This window comes from Salmo salar, chromosome ssa10, assembly GCF_905237065.1.
Source record: "Salmo salar chromosome ssa10, Ssal_v3.1, whole genome shotgun sequence".
Lineage (NCBI taxonomy): Eukaryota > Metazoa > Chordata > Actinopteri > Salmoniformes > Salmonidae > Salmo > Salmo salar.
Window position 1 is genome coordinate 119,531,230 of NC_059451.1, and position 22,556 is coordinate 119,553,785.

Consider the following 22,556-nt stretch of genomic DNA (forward strand, 5'->3'; position numbering starts at 1 on the left):
AGAGGGATGGAGTGTTTTCAATGTTCTCTAAATAACCCAAGCAGTCCAGCTGGAATGAGTCACATTAGCAAGGCTCTGACTGACTCAGGCTGGGCCTGGATGGTGTGGACTCAATGACCTCCTCTCTGCAGACACACCTCTATCCTTGACACTTTCCCCCTGGCCTTCTGCCCCCTGATGAAGAGCGCTCCAGGCAGCACAGGCCCTGCTCTGTGTGTGTGTGTGTGTGTGTGTGTGTGTGTGTGTGTGTGTGTGTGTGTGTGTGTGTGTGTGTGTGTGTGAGTGTGTAGAGCCATTTGTCTTCATTACAACACAGTAGACAACACTAAATGAGTCAATGGGTCCCTGTAGGTTACATCTCTGTCACTCCCCCAGCACCAGGCTCCATTAAGGATGTGGTACCTGGGTTCGTGGAAGCCCTGGTAAGTGTAGTGTTGCACAAGGCTCCATTAAGGATGTGGTACCTGGGTTCGTGGAAGCCCTGGTAAGCGTAGTGTTGCAGGAGGCCTCCATTAACCTGATATGGATAGGGGGCAGTATTTTCACGGCCGGATGAAAAAACGTACCCAATTTAAACTGGTTACTACTCTGGCTCGGAAATGAGAATATGCATATTATTAGTAGATTTGGATAGAAAACACTCTGACGTTTCTAAAACTGTTTGAATGGTGTCTGTGAGTATAACAGAACTCATATGGCAGGCAAAAACCTGAGAAAAATTCAACCAGGAAGTGTAGGATCTGAGAAATGTAGTTCTTCTTTCTAGTCCCTTTCGAAACTACAGTATCTGTGCTGTTACGTTGCACTTTCTAAGGCTTCAATTGGCTGTCTAAAGCCTTCAAAAAGTGGATTGAGCCTTCTCCTGTCTCTGGGCAGAGTATAGGAGCTCAGTTACTGAGTGGTCTGCCTGAGGACAAAGAGATTGGATATGCGCCTTCCTGCGAGCACGCTGTTTTTTCTTTTCCTCCTTGAATGAATACACTATTGTCCAGTTGGAATATTATCGCAATTTTACGTTAAAAATACCATAAAAATTGATTTAAAGAGCGTTTGACATGCTTCTAAGTACGGTAATGGAACATTTTGACTTTTTGTGTCTCGAATCACGCTCGCGCGTTGGATAGTGGATAGTGACCTGAACGCACGAACAAAACGGAGGTATTTGGACATAACTATGGATTATTTCGAACAAAAACAACATTTCTTGTGGAAGTAGCAATCCTGGGAGTGCATTCTGACGAAGATCAGCAAAGGTAATACAATATTTCTAATACTAATTCTGAGTTTAGTTTGCGCCGAACTTGGCGGGTGTCTGAATAGCTCGCCGTGATGGCGAGCTATGTACTCAGAATATTGAAAAATGTGCTTTCGCCGAAAACCTATTTTAAAATCTGACACAGCGATTGCATAAAGGAGTTCTCTATCTATAATTCTTAAAATAATTGTTATGTATTTTGTCAATATTTATGATGAGTATTTTTGTAAATTCACCTGAGTTTTTGGTGGGAATACATTTTCTGAACATCACGCGCCAATGTAAAAAGCTGTTTTTGGATATAAATATGAACTTGATTGAACAAAACATACATGTATTGTATAACATAATGTCCTAGGAGTGTCATCTGATGAAGATCATCAAAGGTTAGTGCCACATTTAGCTGTGTTTTGGGTTTTATTGACATATATACTTGCTTGGAAAATGGCTGTGTAATATTTTGGTCTATGTACTCTCCTAACATAATCTAATGTTTTGCTTTCGCTGTAAAGCCTTTTTTGAAATCGGACTACGTGGTTGGATTCAGGAGAGGTTTAGCTTTCAAATGGTGTAAAATAGTCGTATGTTTGAAAAATTGAAATTATTGGATTTTTGAGGTTTTTGTATTTCGCGCCATGCGATCCAATTGGCTGTTGGCTAGATGTAAGAGGTTTTAAGGGTGTGGTACCTGGGATCGTGGAAGCCCTGGTAAGTGTAGTGTTGCAGGAGGCCTCCATTAAGGATGTGGTACCTGGGTTCGTGGAAGCCCTGGTAAGCGTAGTGTTGCAGGAGGGTCCAGGTGATGCTGTTGTCTGAAGAGTAATGCAGCATGACTCCCTCTCCTGATTGGTCAGGGGCAGGACAGGAACTAAGGATGCTACGACTGCCAAGACGCAGAGTGAACTGGAGGTACCTGGAGGGGGAGGGAGGGGAGGGGAGGGAGGGGGAGGGAGGGAGGGGAAGGGAGGGGAGGGAGGGGGAGGGAGGGAGGGAGGGGGAGGGGGAAGGAGGGAGGCGAGGGGGAGGGGAGGGGGGGAGGGGGATGGATGGATGGGTGGGAAGGGAGGGGGAGGGAGGGAGGGGGAGGGGAGGGGAGGGAGGAGTAGAGAGAAAAGGAAAACATGGATTGATAGTGGCAAAATAAAATTAGAAAATTGATCGAGAGAGAGAGAGAGAGAGAGAGAGGGGGGTGTAAAGGGTAAGGTTGGGAATAGATTGACAGAGAGAGAGGGGTGGATGGAGGGAGGAGAGGTGAGAGAGGAAAGGGGTTAGACAAACAGACATGGATGGAGGAAGACAGGGAGGGTGGGAGGGGAGGAGGGAGGGAGTGGGTGGGTGGCAGAATGATAGATGAGATGATTAAACAAATGAGGACAAAATTAGATAGAGGAGAAAGATGAGAGGAAAAGTAGGGAGGTAAAGAGAGAGACAGAGAGATGGATAGAGAGAGGGATAGAGAGAGAGGGAGAGAGAGGAGAGAGGGGGGTAGAGATAGAGAGAAAGAGAGAGGGATAGAGGAGAGAGAGGGATAGAGAGAGGGATAGAGAGAGAGAGGGATAGAGAGAGAGAGAGAGAGAGAGAGAGAGAGAGAGAGAGAGAGAGAGAGAGAGATAGTGCTATGTGCAACACTGCCCACAAAATGAGGTGGAAACTGAGCTGCACTTCCTAACCTCCTGCCCAATATATGACCATATTAGAGACACATATTTCCCTCAGATTACAGAGACAAACAAAGAATTCGAACACAAATCCAATTTTGATAAACTCCCATATCTAAAGATGTGTGACCTGTTGCCACAAGAAAAGGTCAACCAGTGAAGAACAAACACCATTGTAAATACAACCCATATTTATGTTTATTTATTTTCCCTTTTGTACTTGAACTATTTAACTATTTGCACATAATATGACATTTGAAATTTCTTTATTCTTTTGAAATGTTGTGAGTGTCGTTTCACTTTTGTTTATTATCTATTTCATTTGCTTTGACAATGTTAACATGTGTTTCCCATGCCAATAAAGCCCCTTAAATTGAAATTGAAATTGAATTGAGAGATAGAGAGACAGAGACGGAGAGACAGAGAGAGAGAGACATTTACAGCCATGTTTACACCTCATATTGAGTCAGTGAGAGTTGACATGTTAGCAACTAGGGAAGAGATGACAGCATCCCAGAGAGCTGCCCTCAGTGACACTCTCAGCCCCCAGCTCCCTCTGTCCTTGGCTCTGGCTCAATCTGGCTCTAATCACCAGCCCAGTTTCCTCTCGCAGGCAGGTGTTCACTCAATCAGAGAGGAAACTGCTATTAAATATGTCCGTCAGGTGGCACACAGGGAGCCGCAGCAGGCATAATCAATCTAACACAGATGCCATCTCATCTCTCTCGTTCTCTCATTCTTTCTTTGCCCTCATCTCTCCTGTCATCCGCAGTCCCTGTCCGTCTCCAACCCAAGGGATATGTGACAGAGGAGGGAGGAGTGACTGTTTGGAACAGCGGTATCAATCAGAGATGAGATGATGAGCCACGATCTCACTCGGATAAAGTTAAACTCTCTGACACTGAAAATAAAGCCATAGTCAAAGATGAGTGTGTGTGTGTGTGTGTGTGTGTGTGTGTGTGTGTGGTGTGTGTGTGTGTGTGTGTGTGTGTGTGTGTGTGTGTGTGTGTGTGTGTACTGTACTCTACCTGGCCTGTGAGCTGTCGAGTGGTGCGGTCACTAGGTGTCGTCTGCTGTCCCTGTTGAAGACCAAAGCCTTACCGCTGGCCAGAACCCCGCAGCCAAAGCTAACCTCCGCTCCCCTCAGAGAGGAGAAGCTGTGGGAGGCAGAGAGAAAGACAGAGATCTGTTTAGAAGGGTCTATCAGCTGGCACTACAGAGAGTCTAGTAAAGAAACATAGAATTAAACAAAATAGAAACAAAACAAATCCCAAAGAGCAGACACAATGCTAAACATCAAACCCATGTGTACCTGTGATAGGAGGAGAGTCTGGGACTGGAGAAGCCCTCTGACAGGAAGGCAGGGAAGGTCTGGGAGGCCAGCTCACAGGCTGGACCACTAAACCCTGGGTCACACCTGCAGGAGGAGACGAGAGGAAGAGAGGGAGGAGGGAGGAGGGAGAGGGAGAACGAGGAGGGTGAGAGAGAGGAGGGGAGGAAGACAAGGGAGAGGGGAAAGGAGAAGAAGGGAGGGAGGGGGAGAGAGAAAGGGGAGGGGAGGGGAGAGGAGGGGAGGGGAGGGGAGGGAGGGAGGAGGGAGGGAGGGGGGAGGACAGGGGGGAGGAGGGGAGGAAGAGGAGGGAGAGGGGAGAGGAAGGGAGGGAGGGGGAGAGAGGGCATGGGGTAGGAGGACAGGTGTGAGGAGGGGAGGGAGGGAGGGAGGGAGGGAGGGAGGGAGGGAGGAGGGAGGGAGGGAGGAGGGAGGAGGGAGGGAGCGAGGGAGGGGGAGTGGGGAGGGGGGAGGAGGGAGGAGATGGAGAGGGGGAGAAACAAGAGGGGAGAAGAAGGGATGGAGTGTGGGGAGCGAGGAGAGGGAGAGGGGAGGAGTGAGAAGGAGAGGAGAGAGAGGGGAGAGGAAGGGAGGGAGTGGGGAGAGCGAGGATGGGGAGGAGGTGGAGGAGAACAATTTGTGAAAAAGAAAAATAGATTATCAGGGAAGTAGGTGGAGAGAAAAATGTGGATAAGAGAGAAAATAGACAGATAAAGAGAAAAGAGACAAAATATAAGAGGGGAGAAGTAGAGACAGAGTAAGAGAGAGAGAAAGAGAGGGGGAGAGAGAGAGCGAGAGAGAAAGGGGAGAGAGATAGAGCGAGAGAGAAAGAGAGAGAGAGAGAGAGAGAGAGAGAGAGTGAAGGGGAGAGAGAGAGAGAGAGAGAGAGAGAGAGAGAGAGAGAGAGAGAGAGAGAGAAAGAAAGAAAGAAAGAAAGAAAGAAAGAGAGAGAGAGAGAGAGAGAGAGAGAGAGAGAGAGAGAGAGAAAGAGAGAGAGAGTGAAGGGGGAGAGAGAGAGAGCGAGAGCGAGAGAGAGAGATAGAGAGAGAGGGGGAGAGAGAGAGAGAGAGAGAGAAAGAGAGAGCGAGAGAGAAAAAGAGAGAGAGTGAAGGGGAGAGAGAGAGCGAGAGAGAGAGAGTGTGAGAGAGAGGGGGAGAGAGATAGAGAGAGAGGGGAAGAGAGAGAGAGAGAGGGAGAGAGAGAGAGAGAGAGAGAGAGAGAGAGAGAGAGAAGGGTACTCATATGGACAGGACATTTATTATCATCATTTAATAATAGAAATAAAAGGATTTGATCACCATATATCACGATATTAACTGCAAGGCATTTGATGAATGAGCGTTATTGAGAATGAGAATAATTCATTCAAGATATGATATCGTTAATTCTTTCATTAATAAGATCTGTTCTTACTTGCAGCCGGTACGGGAGCAGTGTCCTCTTCCAGAGCAGAAACGAAGGCAGGATGGACCGATGTACACTGGACAGATACACAGATAACAGAGAGATTAGTAAATGAACGACCCAAAAACAATACTTTTGGAAAGACAGGAATTTGATTCTCTTTGTATTTTTAGTAAGTGAATATCTGAGGGGAATTGGACCAACAAACTTAATGTCCCAAGATCTTATGAGAATTACAGGACCACCAGTGTGTGTATGAGGTTCTCACCGTTATCTATGGCCCACATGTTACCAGCTCCCATGCCACCCTGTCTCCAACGGAACTGGGTGTTCTCAGTCAGGGCAGCGTTGGGTAAGGGGATGGAAATCCTCGTCCAGCTGGAGATGGAGACGTAGAGGGAGATGCCAACAGTAAGACAGTACACTCTTAGAAAAAAGGCTTCCCAAGGGGTTCTTTAGCGGAGGGATAGGGTTCTACCTAGGACCTTTTTAACATCCTAAGAATTGTTTCTGGGGGAAAGGGTTCTTGGGTGATTTTTTTGGAAGGCAATAATGGTTTTACGTTAAATCATATATAATATTTCCCAGCATGCTCTATTGAAGGGAGATTTTCCGGAATTGTTTGTTTTACTGTAATATGTGTTTTTTGCATGTACATTGATTGGTTAATGCATTTTATACTACACAAAGACAAATAACATACAGGTTTTCTAAACTAATCCAATCAGTTGGATTTATAGTACCCGTTACTGAGATGGCTGTTCCAGTTCAGATGATTAAGGTATTCAATCTTCCCTACCTTGCAAGTCATCATGAATGCAGGTTGCGTGTGAATAACAACTCCACTTGTTGGATATCCTAACTCTGGCTGTATTCCAATAGGAATTACACATCACTTTGCAAGCCAGCATTACATGACTTGCAGGCCTGATGTGGCCTGTAAACCAGGAGTTTCCTAACACCACTATGTCAGGGTATAACTAGGTCCTCAAAGAAAGGTCTCATGATATATGTCGTGTATTATCATATGTTACGTTCCCCAGTTTCTGTGTTGTGGGTTTGTGTATATGCATGTGTGTATTTCAGGAAAATGGCTTCCTGGATTCCCCCAAAGCAGCTGATTGGTCGGCCCATCACTAATTGGACCTCTGACCCCGCCCTCTCATTGGGGGAAACAGCTGTCTCTAATTACCGACTCGTTCTGCAGCTTGAAAAGCCAGTGTTCCTTTGTTAGGGAAGAGCTTCTTTGTATGTACTCTGTTGGTTGTGGGTCTGTATAATTTGTTGTGAAGTATTTTGTAGCCGGTCCCGCTGAGGTATGTGTATACCAAAATGACTGTGTTTGTGATTATTGAAATTGTTCGCTTTAAGTTGGTAATTATTCTGTTTTTGTTCCCAGGGGGGAAAGGGAAAGGCACCTTGGGAGTGCTTAGGCAAGAGGCCTGTGGGCATACATAAACTGTTGAAGTCGGAAGTTTACATTCACTTGTTTTTCAACCACTCCACAAAGTCGGTTAGGACATCTACTTTGCATGACACAAGTAATTTTTCCAACAATTGTTTTCAGACAGATTCTTTCACTTACAATTCACCGTATCACAATTCCAGTGGGTCAGAAGTTTACATACACTAAGTTGACTGTGCCTTTAAACAGCTTGGAACATTCCAGAAAATGTCATGGCATTAGAAGCTTCTGATAGGCTCAGTGACATCATTTGAGTCAGTGCCTCTTTGCTTGACGTCATGGGAAAATCAAAAGAAATCAGAAAAAAGAATGGTAGACCTTCACAAGTCTGGTTCATCCCTGGGAGCAATTTCCAAACGCCTGAAGGTACCACGTTCATCTGTACCAACAATAGTACGCAAGTATAAACACCATGAGACCACACAGCCGTTATACCGCTCAGGGAGGAGACGTGTTCTGTCTCCTAGAGATGAATGTACTTTGGTGCAAAAAGTGCAAATCAATCCCAGAACAACAGCAAAGGACCTTGTGAAGATACTGGAGGAAACAGGTACAAAAGTATCTATATCCACAGTGAAACGAGTCCTATATCGACATAACCTGAAAGGCCGCTCAGCAAGGAAAAAGCTACTGCTCCAAAACTGCCATTAAAAAAGCCAGACTACGGTTTGCAACTGCACATGGGGACGAAGATTGTACTTTTTGGAGAAATGTCCTCTGGTCTGATGAAATAAAAATATAACTGTTTGGCCATAATGACCATCATTATGTTTGGAGGGAAAAGGTGGGATGCTTGCGAGCCGACGAACACCATCCCAACCGTGAAGCACGGGGGTGGCAGCATCATGTTGTGGGGGTGCTTTGCTGCAGGAGGGGCTGGTGCACTTCACAAAATAGATGGCTTCATGAGGATGGAAAATTATGTGGATATATTGAAGCAACATCTCAAGACGTCAGTCAGGAAGTTAAAGCTTGGTCGCAAATGGGTCTTCCAAATGGACAATGACCCCAAGCATACTTCCAAAGTTGTGGCAAAATGGCTTAAGGACAACACAGTCAAGGTATTGGAGTGGCCATCACAAAGCCCTGACCTCAAACCTGTAGAAACTTTCTGGACAGAACTGAAAAAGCGTGTGCGAGCAAGGAGGCCTAAAAACCTGACTCAGTTACACCAGCTCTGTCAGGAGGAATGGTCCAAAATTCACCCAACTTACTGTGGGAAGCTTGTGGAAGGCTACTTGAAACGTATGACCCAGGTTAAACAATTTTAAAGGCAATGCTACCAAATACTAATTGAGTGTATGTACATTTCTGACCCACTGGGAATGTGATGAAAGAAATATAAGGTTAAATAAATCACTCTACTATTATTCTGACATTTCACATTCTTAAAATAAAGTGGTGATCCTAACTGACCTAAGACAGGGAATTTTTTACTAGGATTAAATGTCAGGAATTGTGAAAAACTTAGTTTAAATGTATTTGGCTAAGGTGTATGTAAACTTCCGACTTCAACTGTACCTGTGGTATGCACTCTGTCTATGCACACTAGGTAAGACCTGGGCGGACCTCCACCTACAGTCCCATACCTCTATACCTCCACCTACAGTCCCGTACCTCTATACCTCCGCCTACAGTCCCATACCTCTATACCTCCACCTACAGTCCCATACCTCTATACCTCCACCTACAGTCCCGTACCTCTATACCTCCGCCTACAGTCCCATACCTCTATACCTCCACCTACAGTCCCATACCTCTATACCTCCACCTACAGTCCCATACCTCTATACCTCCACCTACAGTCCCATACCTCTATACCTCCACCTACAGTCCCATACCTCTATACCTCCACCTACAGTCCCATACCTCTATACCTCCACCTACAGTCCCATACCTCTATACCTCCACCTACAGTCCCATACCTCTATACCTCCACCTACAGTCCCGTACCTCTATACCTCCACCTACAGTCCCGTACCTCTATACCTCCACCTACAGTCCCATACCTCTATACCTCCGCCTACAGTCCCATACCTCTATACCTCCGCCTACAGTCCCATACCTCTATACCTCCGCCTACAGTCCCATACCTCTATACCTCCACCTACAGTCCCGTACCTCTATACCTCCACCTACAGTCCTGTACCTCTATACCTCCACCCACAGTCCCATACCTCTATACCTCCACCTACAGTCACATACCTCCACCTATAGTCCCATACCTCTATACCTCTACCTACAGTCGCATACCTCTATACCTCCACCTACAGTCCCATACCTCTATACCTCCGCCTACAGTCCCATACCTCTATACCTCCGCCTACAGTCCCATACCTCTATACCTCCGCCTACAGTTCTATACCTCCGCCTACAGTTCTATACCTCCGCCTACAGTTCTATACCTCCGCCTACAGTCCCATACCTCTATACCTCCGCCTACAGTCCCATACCTCTATACCTCCGCCTACAATCACATACCTCCACCTATAGTCCCATACCTCTATACCTCTACCTACAGTCCCATACCTCTATACCTCCGCCTACAGTCCCATACCTCTATACCTCCGCCTACAGTCCCATACCTCTATACCTCCGCCTACAGTTCTATACCTCCGCCTACAGTTCTATACCTCCGCCTACAGTCCCATACCTCTATACCTCCGCCTACAGTCCCATACCTCTATACCTCCACCTACAGTCCCGTACCTCTATACCTCCACCTACAGTCCTGTACCTCTATACCTCCACCCACAGTCCCATACCTCTATACCTCCACCTACAGTCACATACCTCCACCTATAGTCCCATACCTCTATACCTCTACCTACAGTCGCATACCTCTATACCTCCACCTACAGTCCCATACCTCTATACCTCCGCCTACAGTCCCATACCTCTATACCTCCGCCTACAGTCCCATACCTCTATACCTCCGCCTACAGTCCCATACCTCTATACCTCCGCCTACAATCACATACCTCCACCTATAGTCCCATACCTCTATACCTCTACCTACAGTCGCATACCTCTATACCTCCACCTACAGTCCCATACCTCTATACCTCCGCCTACAGTCCCATACCTCTATACCTCCGCCTACAGTCCCATACCTCTATACCTCCGCCTACAGTCCCATACCTCTATACCTCCGCCTACAGTCCCATACCTCTATACCTCCGCCTACAGTCCCATACCTCTATACCTCCGCCTACAGTTCTATACCTCCGCCTACAGTTCTATACCTCCGCCTACAGTTCTATACCTCCGCCTACAGTTCTATACCTCCGCCTACAGTTCTATACCTCCGCCTACAGTTCTATACCTCCGCCTACAGTTCCTATACCTCCGCCTACAGTTCTATACCTCCGCCTACAGTTCTATACCTCCGCCTACAGTCCCATACCTCTATACCTCCGCCTACAGTCCCATACCTCTATACCTCCGCCTACAGTCCCATACCTTTATACCTCCGCCTACAGTCCCATACCTCTATACCTCCGCCTACAGTCCCATACCTCTATACCTCCGCCTACAGTCCCATACCTCTATACCTCCGCCTACAGTCCCATACCTCTATACCTCCGCCTACAGTCCCATACCTCTATACCTCCGCCTACAGTCCCATACCTCTATACCTCCGCCTACAGTCCCATACCTCTATACCTCTGCCTACAGTCCCATACCTCTATACCTCTACCTACAGTTCCATACCTCCACCTACAGTCCCATACCGCTATACCTAAAGTCCCAATACCTCTATACCTCCACGGGGAGTTGAGCATAGCAGGGTGTTACGTTTCCCCCCTCCCAGAGGCGTACGTAACATCATAAAATAACATTCATAGAGGGTTCTAGGTGGAACCATTCATAGAGGGTTCTAGGTGGAACCATTCATGGAGGGTTCTAGGTGGAACCATTCATGGAGGGTTCTAGGTGCAACCATTCATGGAGGGTTCTAGGTGCAACCATTCATGGAGGGTTCTAGGTGCAACCATTCATGGAGGGTTCTAGGTGCAACCATTCATGGAGGGTTCTAGGTGCAACCATTCATGGAGGGTTCTAGGTGCAACCATTCATGGAGGGTTCTAGGTGCAACCATTCATGGAGGGTTCTAGGTGCAACCATTCATGGAGGGTTCTAGGTGCAACCATTCATGGAGGGTTCTAGGTGCAACCATTCATGGAGGGTTCTAGGTGCAACCATTCATGGAGGGTTCTAGGTGCAACCATTCATGGAGGGTTCTAGGTGCAACCATTCATGGAGGGTTCTGGGTGGAACCATTCATGGAGGGTTCTGGGTGGAACCATTCATAGAGGGTTCTTCCCAGCACCAAAAAGGTTTAACCTATCAGGACAAACCGATGAACCCTGAATGGTTCAACTTAGCAACTTTCTTTCTAAAAGTGCATATCCAGGAAAACACTACACACACACACACTACACACACATTAACACAGACACAGACATCCCTACCCGCTGTAGTTATCGGAGGAGTAGATGGTGCTATGTGGTAGGTGAGGTCCAGCACACAAGTCTGGGAGACACTCTGTGTGGAGCAGGGACCAGGAATGACCGTGATTGGTGGAAAACTCCAGATTGACACTAACAAAGAGGAAGACACGTTTTTATGACACCTTACACACATTGTAAATAAGGGGAAGAATTGTCAGTATTGAAAAATGGGGGGAAGAATTGTCAGTGTTGAAAAATGGGGGGAAGAATTGTCAGTATTGCAAAAATATATTATTATGAAATGTGTGCAATTAGCAAATAGAAAATGTATTGTATTGTTTTGCATTGTGCTGGCTGTTGAGTGCAACAGTACAGAAGGTGGGTGATTGTACCTGTTGGCAGGCTGGTAGGATCCACAGCCCAGGTTGATGGAGAACTGGGCCACGTGGGTGTGTGTGGCAGGCAGAACCGGCAGCAGCTGCATGAAGTCTACGGCCCAGACGTGACGCTTGGCACCACCGTGTGCCCGCTGCTCCAGACAGAACTGGGTGACAGGGGTCTGGAGGTCTGTAGGTAGGGCTACTGATACTACAGATGGACTCTAGGGGAGGAGAGGGGAGGAGAGAGGAGGAGGAGTAGGGAGGAGAGGGGGAAGAGGGAGGAGGATAAGGGAATAACAAAGGTTATAAAAGTAGAGGAGAGGAAGGAGGTGAGGGAGGAGGAGGTGGAGAGGAGTGAAATGGGGAAAGATGGAGAGAGAGGGTTGGGAGAGGAGAGAGAGGTTGGGGAGAGGAGAGATATGGGGGGAAAGGAGAGGAAACACAGTAGAGGAAAAACAGAGTTGGTTGGATCAACACATTTTACATTCTCCTAAACATCAACAGAACAGTTAGAGCTAGTTCATATTATAGAGCAGGTCAGTGTAGAGGACAGAGCAGGTCAGTGTAGAGGACAGAGCAGGTCAGTGTAGAGGACAGAGCAGGTCAGTGTAGAGGACAGAGCAGGTCAGTGTAGAGGACAGAGCAGGTCAGTGTAGAGGACAGAGCAGGTCAGTGTAGAGGACAGAGCAGGTCAGTGTAGAGGACAGAGCAGGTCAGTGTAGAGGACAGAGCAGGTCAGTGTAGAGGACAGAGCAGGTCAGTGTAGAGGACAGAGCAGGTCAGTGTAGAGGACAGAGCAGGTCAGTGTAGAGGACAGAGCAGGTCAGTGTAGAGGACAGAGCAGGTCAGTGTAGAGGACAGAGCAGGTCTGTGTAGAGGACAGAGCAGGTGTGTGTATGGCACAGTGTCCAACAGTACGTGTGTGTGTGTGTGTGTTTGGTCTCACCTTGTAGGAGTATGGCAGGGTGTCCAACAGCACGTGGGTGTGTGTGTGTGTGTGTGTGTGTGTGTGTGTGTGTGTGTGTGCTCACCTTGTAGGAGGAGAATGGCAGGGTGTCTAACAGCAAGTGGTGTGTGTGTGTGTGTTTGGTCTCACCTTGTAGGAGGAGTATGGCAGGGTGTCTAACAGCACGTGGTCTCTCCTGCCCTCTGACCTCCCAAACAAGATGACATCATTCTCATGGGACTCTCCTGGGTCACACTCTCCTCCACCTGCAGGAAAACACACACACAGTCGGGGAAACATAGAGACAGTCGGGAAAACACAAAGACAGTCGGTGTCCAACAGCACGTGGTGTGTGTGTGTGTGTGGTCTAGGTCTGACTAGTATCTGTCTGCTCCTTGTCCCTCTCCATCTGCTCTGATCTGTCTGCCCCTATGTCCCTCTCCATCTGCTCTGACTAGTATCTGTCTGCTCCTTGTCCCTCTCCATCTGCTCTGATCTGTCTGCCCCTATGTCCCTCTCCATCTGCTCTGACTGGTATCTGTCTGCCCCTTGTCCCTCTCCATCTGCTCTGACTAGTATCTGTCTGCTCCTTGTCCCTCTCCATCTGCTCTGATCTGTCTGCCCCTATGTCCCTCTCCATCTGCTCTGACTGGTATCTGTCTGCCCCTTGTCCCTCTCCATCTGCTCTGACTAGTATCTGTCTGCTCCTTGTCCCTCTCCATCTGCTCTGATCTGTCTGCCCCTTGTCCCTCTCCATCTGCTCTGACTAGTATCTGTCTGCCCCTTGTCCCTCCATCTGCTCTGACTAGTATCTGTCTGCCCCTTGTCCCTCTCCATCTGCTCTGACTAGTATCTGTCTGCTCCTTGTCCCTCTCCATCTGCTCTGATCTGTCTTCCCCTATGTCCCTCTCCATCTGCTCTGACTAGTATCTGTCTGCTCCTTGTCCCTCTCCATCTGCTCTGATCTGTCTGCTCCTTGTCCCTCTCCATTTGCTCTGATCTGTCTGCCCCTATGTCCCTCTCCATCTGCACTGATCTGTCTGCCCCTATGTCCCTCTCCATCTGCTCTGACTGGTATCTGTCTGCTCCTTGTCCCTCTCCATCTGCTCTGACTAGTATCTGTCTGCCCCTATGTCCCTCTCCATCTGCTCTGACTAGTATCTGTCTGCTCCTTGTCCCTCTCCATCTGCTCTGACTAGTATCTGTCTGCCCCTATGTCCCTCTCCATCTGCTCTGACTAGTATCTGTCTGCTCCTTGTCCCTCTCCATCTGCTCTGACTAGTATCTGTCTGCTCCTTGTCCCTCTCCATCTGCTCTGACTAGTATCTGTCTGCCCCTTGTCCCTCTCCATCTGCTCTGACTAGTATCTGTCTGCCCCTTGTCCCTCTCCATCTGCTCTGACTAGTATCTGTCTGCCCCTTGTCCCTCTCCGTCTGCTCTGACTAGTATCTGTCTGCCCCTTGTCCCTCTCCGTCTGCTCTGACTAGTATCTGTCTGCTCCTTGTCCCTCCATCTGCTCTGACTGAACTTGACAGTTAAAAACAATATGGAGGAAGTTCATCAGTTCTTTGAGGTCAGTGAAGGGAAGGAGGGGAGAAGGTATTTTTAGACACGTGGGTAACAGTCTGTGTTGGTGGTAACTTTACCCATGGTGAAGTGGAAGCGGATGTTTCCAAAGGAGGTGGTATCCAGGTAGGGAGTACACATCTTCCTCTCTCCACCCCTCTCGAACACCAGGGCCATGCCTGACTCTATCTCTCCACACTGGGTCCCATACACTGCCCCCTCGATGTCCCAGCTAAACACACACACACACAAACATAGGCACACACACAAATAGAAAGATAGAGAGAGAAGGGATATATTAGTACTGAAGTAAACTTTACACAGACAGAACAATGCCTCACTACACACAGTGAAAAAGCGCACTACGTTGTAATCAATGGACTCTGAAAGAGGTACCTGTTGAAGATGGTTAACAATCACCCTGGGTCTCTCCTCTCCTCTCCTCTCCTCTCCTCTCCTCTCCTCTCCTCTCCTCTCCTCTCCTCTCCTCTCCTCTCCTCTGCTCTGCTCCTAATGTCTCCTTCTTCACATGACTATATCAGTGTATATATCAGGATATTCATTAGGAGGTATCTATATTCCTCCTCTCTCCTGCGATCTCTCTCCTCTGTCAGGTGTTACCCTCAGTATCCCTGTCACATCAGCAGGGTTGTTGGGATGAGGCGCCTCTACAGGTGGTGACATAGAGAGCGAGGAGTTCTCCATGCTTAGCCTGCAAAACATGTCCTCATACACTACGTAATAGGTGTGAGATGTCATAGTATGCAATTACTGCCCATGTTAACTGTGTGTTTGTGTGTGTGTGTGTGTGGGGAAAGAACATAGACCTGGGATTCTCCTCTCATTAACATACTGACACAGAGCACGGGGCTTCCTTAATCACTTCCTCATATCGATCCATAACTCTCCAAACCCTGCCTCTCATTATGTTCATCTCTCTCTCTCTGCGCTTCTCTCCAAACCCTGCCTCTCATTATGTTCATCTCTCTCTTTCTCTGCGCTTCTCTCCAAACCCTGCCTCTCATTATGTTCATCTCTCTCTCTCTCTCTGCGCTTCTCTCCATCTCTCTGTTTCTCTCTCTCTCTCTGCTTCTCTCCATCTCTCTCCCTCTTTCTCCATCTCTCTCTGTTTCTCTCTCTGTTTCTCTCTCTCTCTCTGTTTCTCTCTCTGTTTCTCTCTCTCTCTCTTTCTCTCTCTGTTTCTCCATCTCTCTCGCTCTCTCTCTCTCTGCGCTCCTCTCTCTCTCTGCTTCTCTCCATCTATCTCTCCCTCTTTCTCCATCTCTCTGTTTCTCCATCTCTCTCTCTGTTTCTCCATCTCTCTCTCTGTTTCTCCATCTCTCTCTCTGTTTCTCCATCTCTCTCTCTCTCTCTCTCTGCGCTCCTCTCTCTCTCTCTGCTTCTCTCCATCTATCTCTCCCTCTTTCTCCATCTCTCTCTGTTTCTCTCTCTCTCTCTGCTTCTCTCCATCTATCTCTCCCTCTTTCTCCATCTCTCTCTCTGTTTCTCTCTCTGTTTCTCCATCTCTCTCTCTGTTTCTCCATCTCTCTCTCTCTGTTTCTCCATCTCTCTCTCTGTTTCTCCATCTCTCTCTCTGTTTCTCCATCTCTCTCTCTGTTTCTCCATCTCTCTCTCTGTTTCTCCATCTCTCTCTCTCTCTCTCTGCGCTCCTCTCTCTCTCTGCTTCTCTCCATCTATCTCTCCCTCTTTCTCCATCTCTCTCTGCGCTCCTCTCTCTGCTTCTCTCTCTCTCTCTGCTTCTCTCCATCTATCTCTCCCTCTTTCTCCATCTCTCTCTCTTTCTCTCTCTGTTTCTCCATCTCTCTCGCTCTCTCTCTCTGCGCTTCTCTCCATCTCTCTGTTTCTCTCTCTCTCTCTGCTTCTCTCCATCTATCTCTCCCTCTTTCTCCATCTCTCCCTCTTTCTCCATCTATCTCTGTTTCTCTCTCTGTTTCTCTCTCTCTCTGTTTCTCTCTCTGTTTCTCTCTCTCTCTCTTTCTCTCTCTGTTTCTCCATCTCTCTCGCTCTCTTTCTCTCTCTTTCTCTCTCTGTTTCTCCATCTCTCTCGCTCTCTCTCTCTCTGCGCTCCTCTCTCTCTCTGCTTCTCTCCATCTATCTCTCCCTCTTTCTCCATCTCTCTGTTTCTCCATCTCTCTCTCTGTTTCTCCATCTCTCTCTCTGTTTCTCCATCTCTCTCTCTGTTTCTCCATCTCTCTCTCTCTGCGCTCCTCTCTCTCTCTCTGCTTCTCTCCATCTATCTCTCCCTCTTTCTCCATCTCTCTCTGTTTCTCTCTCTCTCTCTGCTTCTCTCCATCTATCTCTCCCTCTTTCTCCATCTCTCTCTCTTTCTCTCTCTGTTTCTCCATCTCTCTCGCTCTCTCTCTCTGCGCTTCTCTCCATCTCTCTTTCTCTCTCTCTCTCTCTCTCGCTCTGCGCTTCTCTCTCTCTATGCTTTTCTCCATCTATCTCTCCCTCTTTCTCTCTGTCTCTTCATCCCTCTCTCCTTCTCTCTACCAGTTCTGAATGATCTGTGCATGTGTGACAGATGGAGTAGGTTGTCAGGGAGGTGAACAGCACCTGTTCAGTCCTCAGCAGGTTTCTGCTGACATGGACAGGTCCCCTGACCTCAATACATGACAGAGGACATAGACAGGTCCCCTGACCTCAATACATGACAGAGGACATGGACAGGTCCCCTGACCTCAATACATGACAGAGGACATAGACAGGTCCCCTGACCTCAATACATGACAGAGGACATGGACAGGTCCCCTGACCTCAATACATGACAGAGGACATGGACAGGTCCCCTGACCTCAATACATGACAGAGGACATAGACAGGTCCCCTGACCTCAATACATGACAGAGGACATAGACAGGTCCCCTGACCTCAATACATGACAGAGGACATAGACAGGTCCCCTGACCTCAATACATGACAGAGGACATAGACAGGTCCCCTGACCTCAATACATGACAGAGGACATGGACAGGTCCCCTGACCTCAATACATGACAGAGGACATGTGACGGTAAAAAGCCTCTTGTTTCTCTTCACTGCACTCTCTCCTCTTTGGCTGACGTGTGACACACAACATGACAAGTTGACAGGTTTCAGCTGACATAGACAGGTCCTCTGAATTGAAGTACGTGACAGATGACAGGCTTAGTGAATGACATCCACACACTTGAAAGGCGACACAAAGAGGTATCCGTTTCTCTTCCCTGCACTCTCTCCTCTTACGGCTGACGTTATACACAACTCAGATATTCCTTCCAGCTAGGGATACAGCTAGGGGTACAGCTAGGGACACAGCTAGGGGGGTACAGCTAGGGGGGATACAGCTAGGGGGGGATACAGCTAGGGACACAGCTAGGGACACAGCTAGGGACACAGCTAGGGATACAGCTAGGGACACAGCTAGGGGGGACACAGCTAGGGAGGATACAGCTAGGGAGGATACAGCTAGGGGGGACACAGCTAGGGATACAGCTAGGGACACAGCTAGGGGGGATACAGCTAGGGATACAGCTAGGGGGAATACAGCTAGGGATACAGCTAGGGATACAGCTAGGGATACAGCTAGGGGGGATACAGCTAGGGGGGATACAGCTAGGGATACAGCTAGGGAGGATACAGCTAGGGGGGATACAGCTAGGGGGGGATACAGCTAGGGATACAGCTAGGGATACAGCTAGGGGGGATACAGCTAGGGACACAGCTAGGGACACAGCTAGGGGGGATACAGCTAGGGGGGATACAGCTAGGGGGGATACAGCTAGGGGGGATACAGCTAGGGGGGATACAGCTAGGGGGGATACAGCTAGGGGGGATACAGCTAGGGAGGATACAGCTAGGGGGGATACAGCTAGGGGGGGATACAGCTAGGGATACAGCTAGGGACACAGCTAGGGACACAGCTAGGGGGGATACAGCTAGGGGGGATACAGCTAGGGACACAGCTAGGGATACAGCTAGGGACACAGCTAGGGGGGACACATAAAGAGGGAAAGGGAGATGAGGATGATGATCAAATAATTTCAAATCAAATGTTATTAGTCACATGCGCCAAATACAACAGGTGTAGACCTTACAGTGAAATGCTGAATACTACAGGTGTAGACCTCACAGTGAAATGCTGAATACAACAGGTGTAGTAGACCTTACAGTGAAATGCTGAATACAACAGGTGTAATAGACCTCATAGTGAAATGCTGAATACAACAGGTGTAGTAGACCTCACAGTGAAATGCTGAATACTACAGGTGTAGACCTCACAGTGAAATGCTGAATACTACAGGTGTAGACCTCAAAGTGAAATGCTGAATAATACAGGTGTAGAACTCACAGTGAAATGCTTAATACAACAGGTGTAGGTAGACCTTACAGTGAAATGCTGAATACTACAGGTGTAGTAGACCTCACAGTGAAATGCTGAATACAACAGGTGTAGGTAGACCTCACAGTGAAATGCTGAATACAACAGGTGTAGACCTCACAGTGAAATGCTGAATACAACAGGTGTAGGTAGACCTTACAGTGAAATGCCGAACACAACAGGTGTAGTAGACCTTACAGTGAAATGCTGAATACAACAGGTGTAGACCTCACAGTAAAATGCTGAATACAACAGGTGTAGTAGACCTCACAGTGAAATGGTGAATACAACAGGTGTAGTAGACCTTACAGTGAAATGCTGAATACAACAGGTGTAGTAGACCTTACAGTGAAATGCTGAATACTACAGGTGTAGTAGACCTTACTGTGAAATGCTGAATACTACAGGTGTAGTAGACCTTACTGTGAAATGCTGAATACAACAGGTGTAGTAGACCTTACAGTGAAATGCTGAGTACAACAGGTGTAGGTAGACCTTACAGTGAAATGCTGAATACTACAGGTGTAGTAGACCTCACAGTGAAATGCTGAATACAACAGGTGTAGATAGACCTTACAGTGAAATGCTGAATACTACAGGTGTAGTAGACCTCACAGTGAAATGCTGAATACTACAGGTGTAGTAGACCTCACAATGAAATGCTGAATACAACAGGTGTAGGTAGACCTTACAGTGAAATGCTGAATACTACAGGAGTAGACCTTACAGTGAAATGCTGAATACAACAGGTGTAGGTAGACCTTACAGTGAAATGCTGAATACAACAGGTGTAGTAGACCTTACAGTGAAATGCTGAATACAACAGGTGTAGTAGACCTTACAGTGAAATGCTGAATACAACAGGTGTAGTAGACCTCACAGTGAAATGCTGAATACAACAGGTGTAGTAGACCTCACAGTGAAATGCTGAATACTACAGGTGTTGACCTCACAGTGAAATGCTTTCTTATGAGCCCCTAACCAACAATGCAGTTTAAAAAAGTTATGTATAAGAATAAGAGATAAAAGTAACAATAATTAATGATGGTGACATCATTATGACTCACTTGGTGGGCGGGCTTTCAAAGTCCTCCTCCCAGTAGCTCCGCCCCTCCTCTCGGTGGAGGTCGATGTCTCGGGTGGAGGCGAAGGAGTGGCCCACACCCTCCTCGTTGTTGCCATGGAAATACAGAGCGTTGCCCTCTGACTGACAGGCATGCTGGGAAAGAACAGTCATATGTCAGATACATTGCATTAATAAAGATAATAATACAACATGGTTAAACCCTGTTACTGTACAGATGATTACAGTATAGAATATAACATGGTTAAACCCTGTTTCTGTACAGATGATTACAGTATAGAATATAACATGGTTAAACCCTGTTACTATTACAGTATAGAATATAACATGGTTAAACCCTGTTTCTGTACAGTTGATTACAGTATAGAATATAACATGGTTAAACCCTGTTACTATTACAGTATAGAATATAACATAGTTAAACCCTGTTTCTGTACAGATGATTACAGTATAGAATATAACATGGTTAAACCCTGTTACTATTACAGTATAGAATATAACATGGTTAAACCCTGTTTCTGTACAGATGATTACAGTATAGAATATAACATGGTTAAACCCTGTTACTATTACAGTATAGAATATAACATGGTTAAACCCTGTTTCTGTACAGATGATTACAGTATAGAATATAACATGGTTAAACCCTGTTACTATTACAGTATAGAATATAACATGGTTAAACCCTGTTTCTGTACAGATGATTACAGTATAGAATATAACATGGTTAAACCCTGTTACTGTACAGATGATTACAGTATAGAATATAACATGGTTAAACCCTGTTTCTGTACAGATGATTACAGTATAGAATATAACATGGTTAAACCCTGTTACTATTACAGTATAGAATATAACATGGTTAAACCCTGTTTCTGTACAATGATTACAGTATAGAATATAACATGGTTAAACCCTGTTACTATTACAGTATAGAATATAACATGGTTAAACCCTGTTTCTGTACAGATGATTACAGTATAGAATATAACATGGTTAAACCCTGTTACTATTACAGTATAGAATATAACATGGTTAAACCCTGTTTCTGTACAGATGATTACAGTATAGAATATAACATGGTTAAACCCTGTTTCTGTACAAATGATTACAGTATAGAATATAACATGGTTAAACCCTGTTTCTGTACAGATGATTACAGTATAGAATATAACATGGTTAAACCCTGTTTCTGTACAGATGATTACAGTATAGAATATAACATGGTTAAACCCTGTTTCTGTACAGTTGATTACAGTATAGAATATAACATGGTCACAACACATACGTTTTTCTGTGAGCGCGTAACCCCCCGGCCCTAGTTATAGCAACAGTAGCTTGGTGAGGGTAATGTGATTACCTTGGCAGTAACTCACCTAAAAAAAAAAACTGGTTTGCCAAACTGCCATTAAACCCTGAAGAAGAGGAGGAGGAGGAAGAAGAAGAATCGGACGGTACCTTGACGGTGGCTCCAGGGAAGAAGAGCCAGTTAGCTGTGTCGGGGGGGTCCAGGTTATCCTCCATCAGGGGGGGTCTGTGAGCAGCGTTGACCAGCAGTATGTTATCCAGGCCCCAGCACGACTCGTAGCCCTCGGGCCCCTGGGGGGCCTCCTGGGACCACCGTACACGCACCCCATCCCTCTTGGAGCGCACTGGCAGGGGTAGGAGATGGACTACTGTACTGCTGTTAGTAGGAGCTCTGTGGACGGGGAAACGGTACACAGAGTAAGTGTGGGTTGGTACTGGGTAGGTGTTGCTGTGTGTTTATACTAAAGCAGAACATGAAATTAACACGCTGCTGGGAGTTAATGACAAGATATTATCATCCAGTTATTTCTCAGCTTGGGAGATAAGAATGGAGAGGGGAGGAGGAGGTGGAGAGAGAGAGAGAGAGAGAGGGGGGGAGGATGAGGGGAGGGGGGAGAGAGAGATATGGGGAGGTTGAGGGGGAGAGAGACAGATGGATGTCTGTGTGAGGAGGACAGGATATAGAGAGGAAATGAGAGAGTGAGAGAGTGGGAAGAAGAGATCAAGAGAGAGAGAGTACAAGAGAGAGACAGAGAGAAAGAGAGTGAGAGAGAGAGAGCAAGGGAGCGAGAGAGAGAGAGAGAGAGAGAAAGAGAGAGAGAGACAGAGAGAAAGAGAGCAAGGGAGCGAGAGAGACAGAGAGAGAGAGAGAGAGAGAGAGAGAAAGAAAGAGAGAGGGAGAGAGAGAGAGAGGAAGGGGAGACAAATGACAGATGTCAATAGGTATGGATGGAGGGAGAGATTAAGGGATGATGAAAGAGAGAGAGACCGGATCTTCTCCAGGGTGATCCAGTCATCTGAGCCGTTATTCTTGTTCAGACTGAACGACACGATGATGCTGGGGTCAGAGTAACTGAACCGACAGGAGCCTGAGCCTAGAGAGAGAGACACACACACACACACACACACACACACACACACACACACACACACACACACACACACACACACACACACACAGAGACAGAGAGAGAGGATAGTTAGCACAGTGATACTTCATGAGTGGACAACTCTGTGTATTAACACCATGCTAAGCCTTAGAGAGGGGTAGCGATCAGGCAGAATGCTAAATAACACGTCGGCTGTTTCTGCATCAATTCAATTTCC

The 22,556-nt window shown here is 47.0% G+C and overlaps 1 protein-coding gene across 6 annotated transcripts in view; it reads right to left on the reverse strand.

Moving 5' to 3' along the window:
* Positions 1 to 22,556, reverse strand: part of LOC106561737 (reelin) — a 331,862-nt gene that overhangs the window by 75,005 nt on the left and 234,301 nt on the right. For all 6 annotated transcript variants that reach the window (XM_045688533.1, XM_045688531.1, XM_045688530.1 and 3 more), the window contains exons 9-20: positions 22,219 to 22,324; positions 21,381 to 21,621; positions 19,906 to 20,057; positions 14,539 to 14,690; positions 13,043 to 13,158; positions 11,959 to 12,167; positions 11,588 to 11,716; positions 5,916 to 6,025; positions 5,657 to 5,723; positions 4,226 to 4,330; positions 3,942 to 4,070; positions 2,007 to 2,168 (exon numbers count right to left, since the gene is read on the reverse strand). In XM_045688533.1, the coding sequence (XP_045544489.1) occupies positions 2,007 to 2,168; positions 3,942 to 4,070; positions 4,226 to 4,330; positions 5,657 to 5,723; positions 5,916 to 6,025; positions 11,588 to 11,716; positions 11,959 to 12,167; positions 13,043 to 13,158; positions 14,539 to 14,690; positions 19,906 to 20,057; positions 21,381 to 21,621; positions 22,219 to 22,324 (1,678 nt within the window). The remainder of the gene's footprint in view (positions 1 to 2,006; positions 2,169 to 3,941; positions 4,071 to 4,225; positions 4,331 to 5,656; positions 5,724 to 5,915; positions 6,026 to 11,587; positions 11,717 to 11,958; positions 12,168 to 13,042; positions 13,159 to 14,538; positions 14,691 to 19,905; positions 20,058 to 21,380; positions 21,622 to 22,218; positions 22,325 to 22,556) is intronic.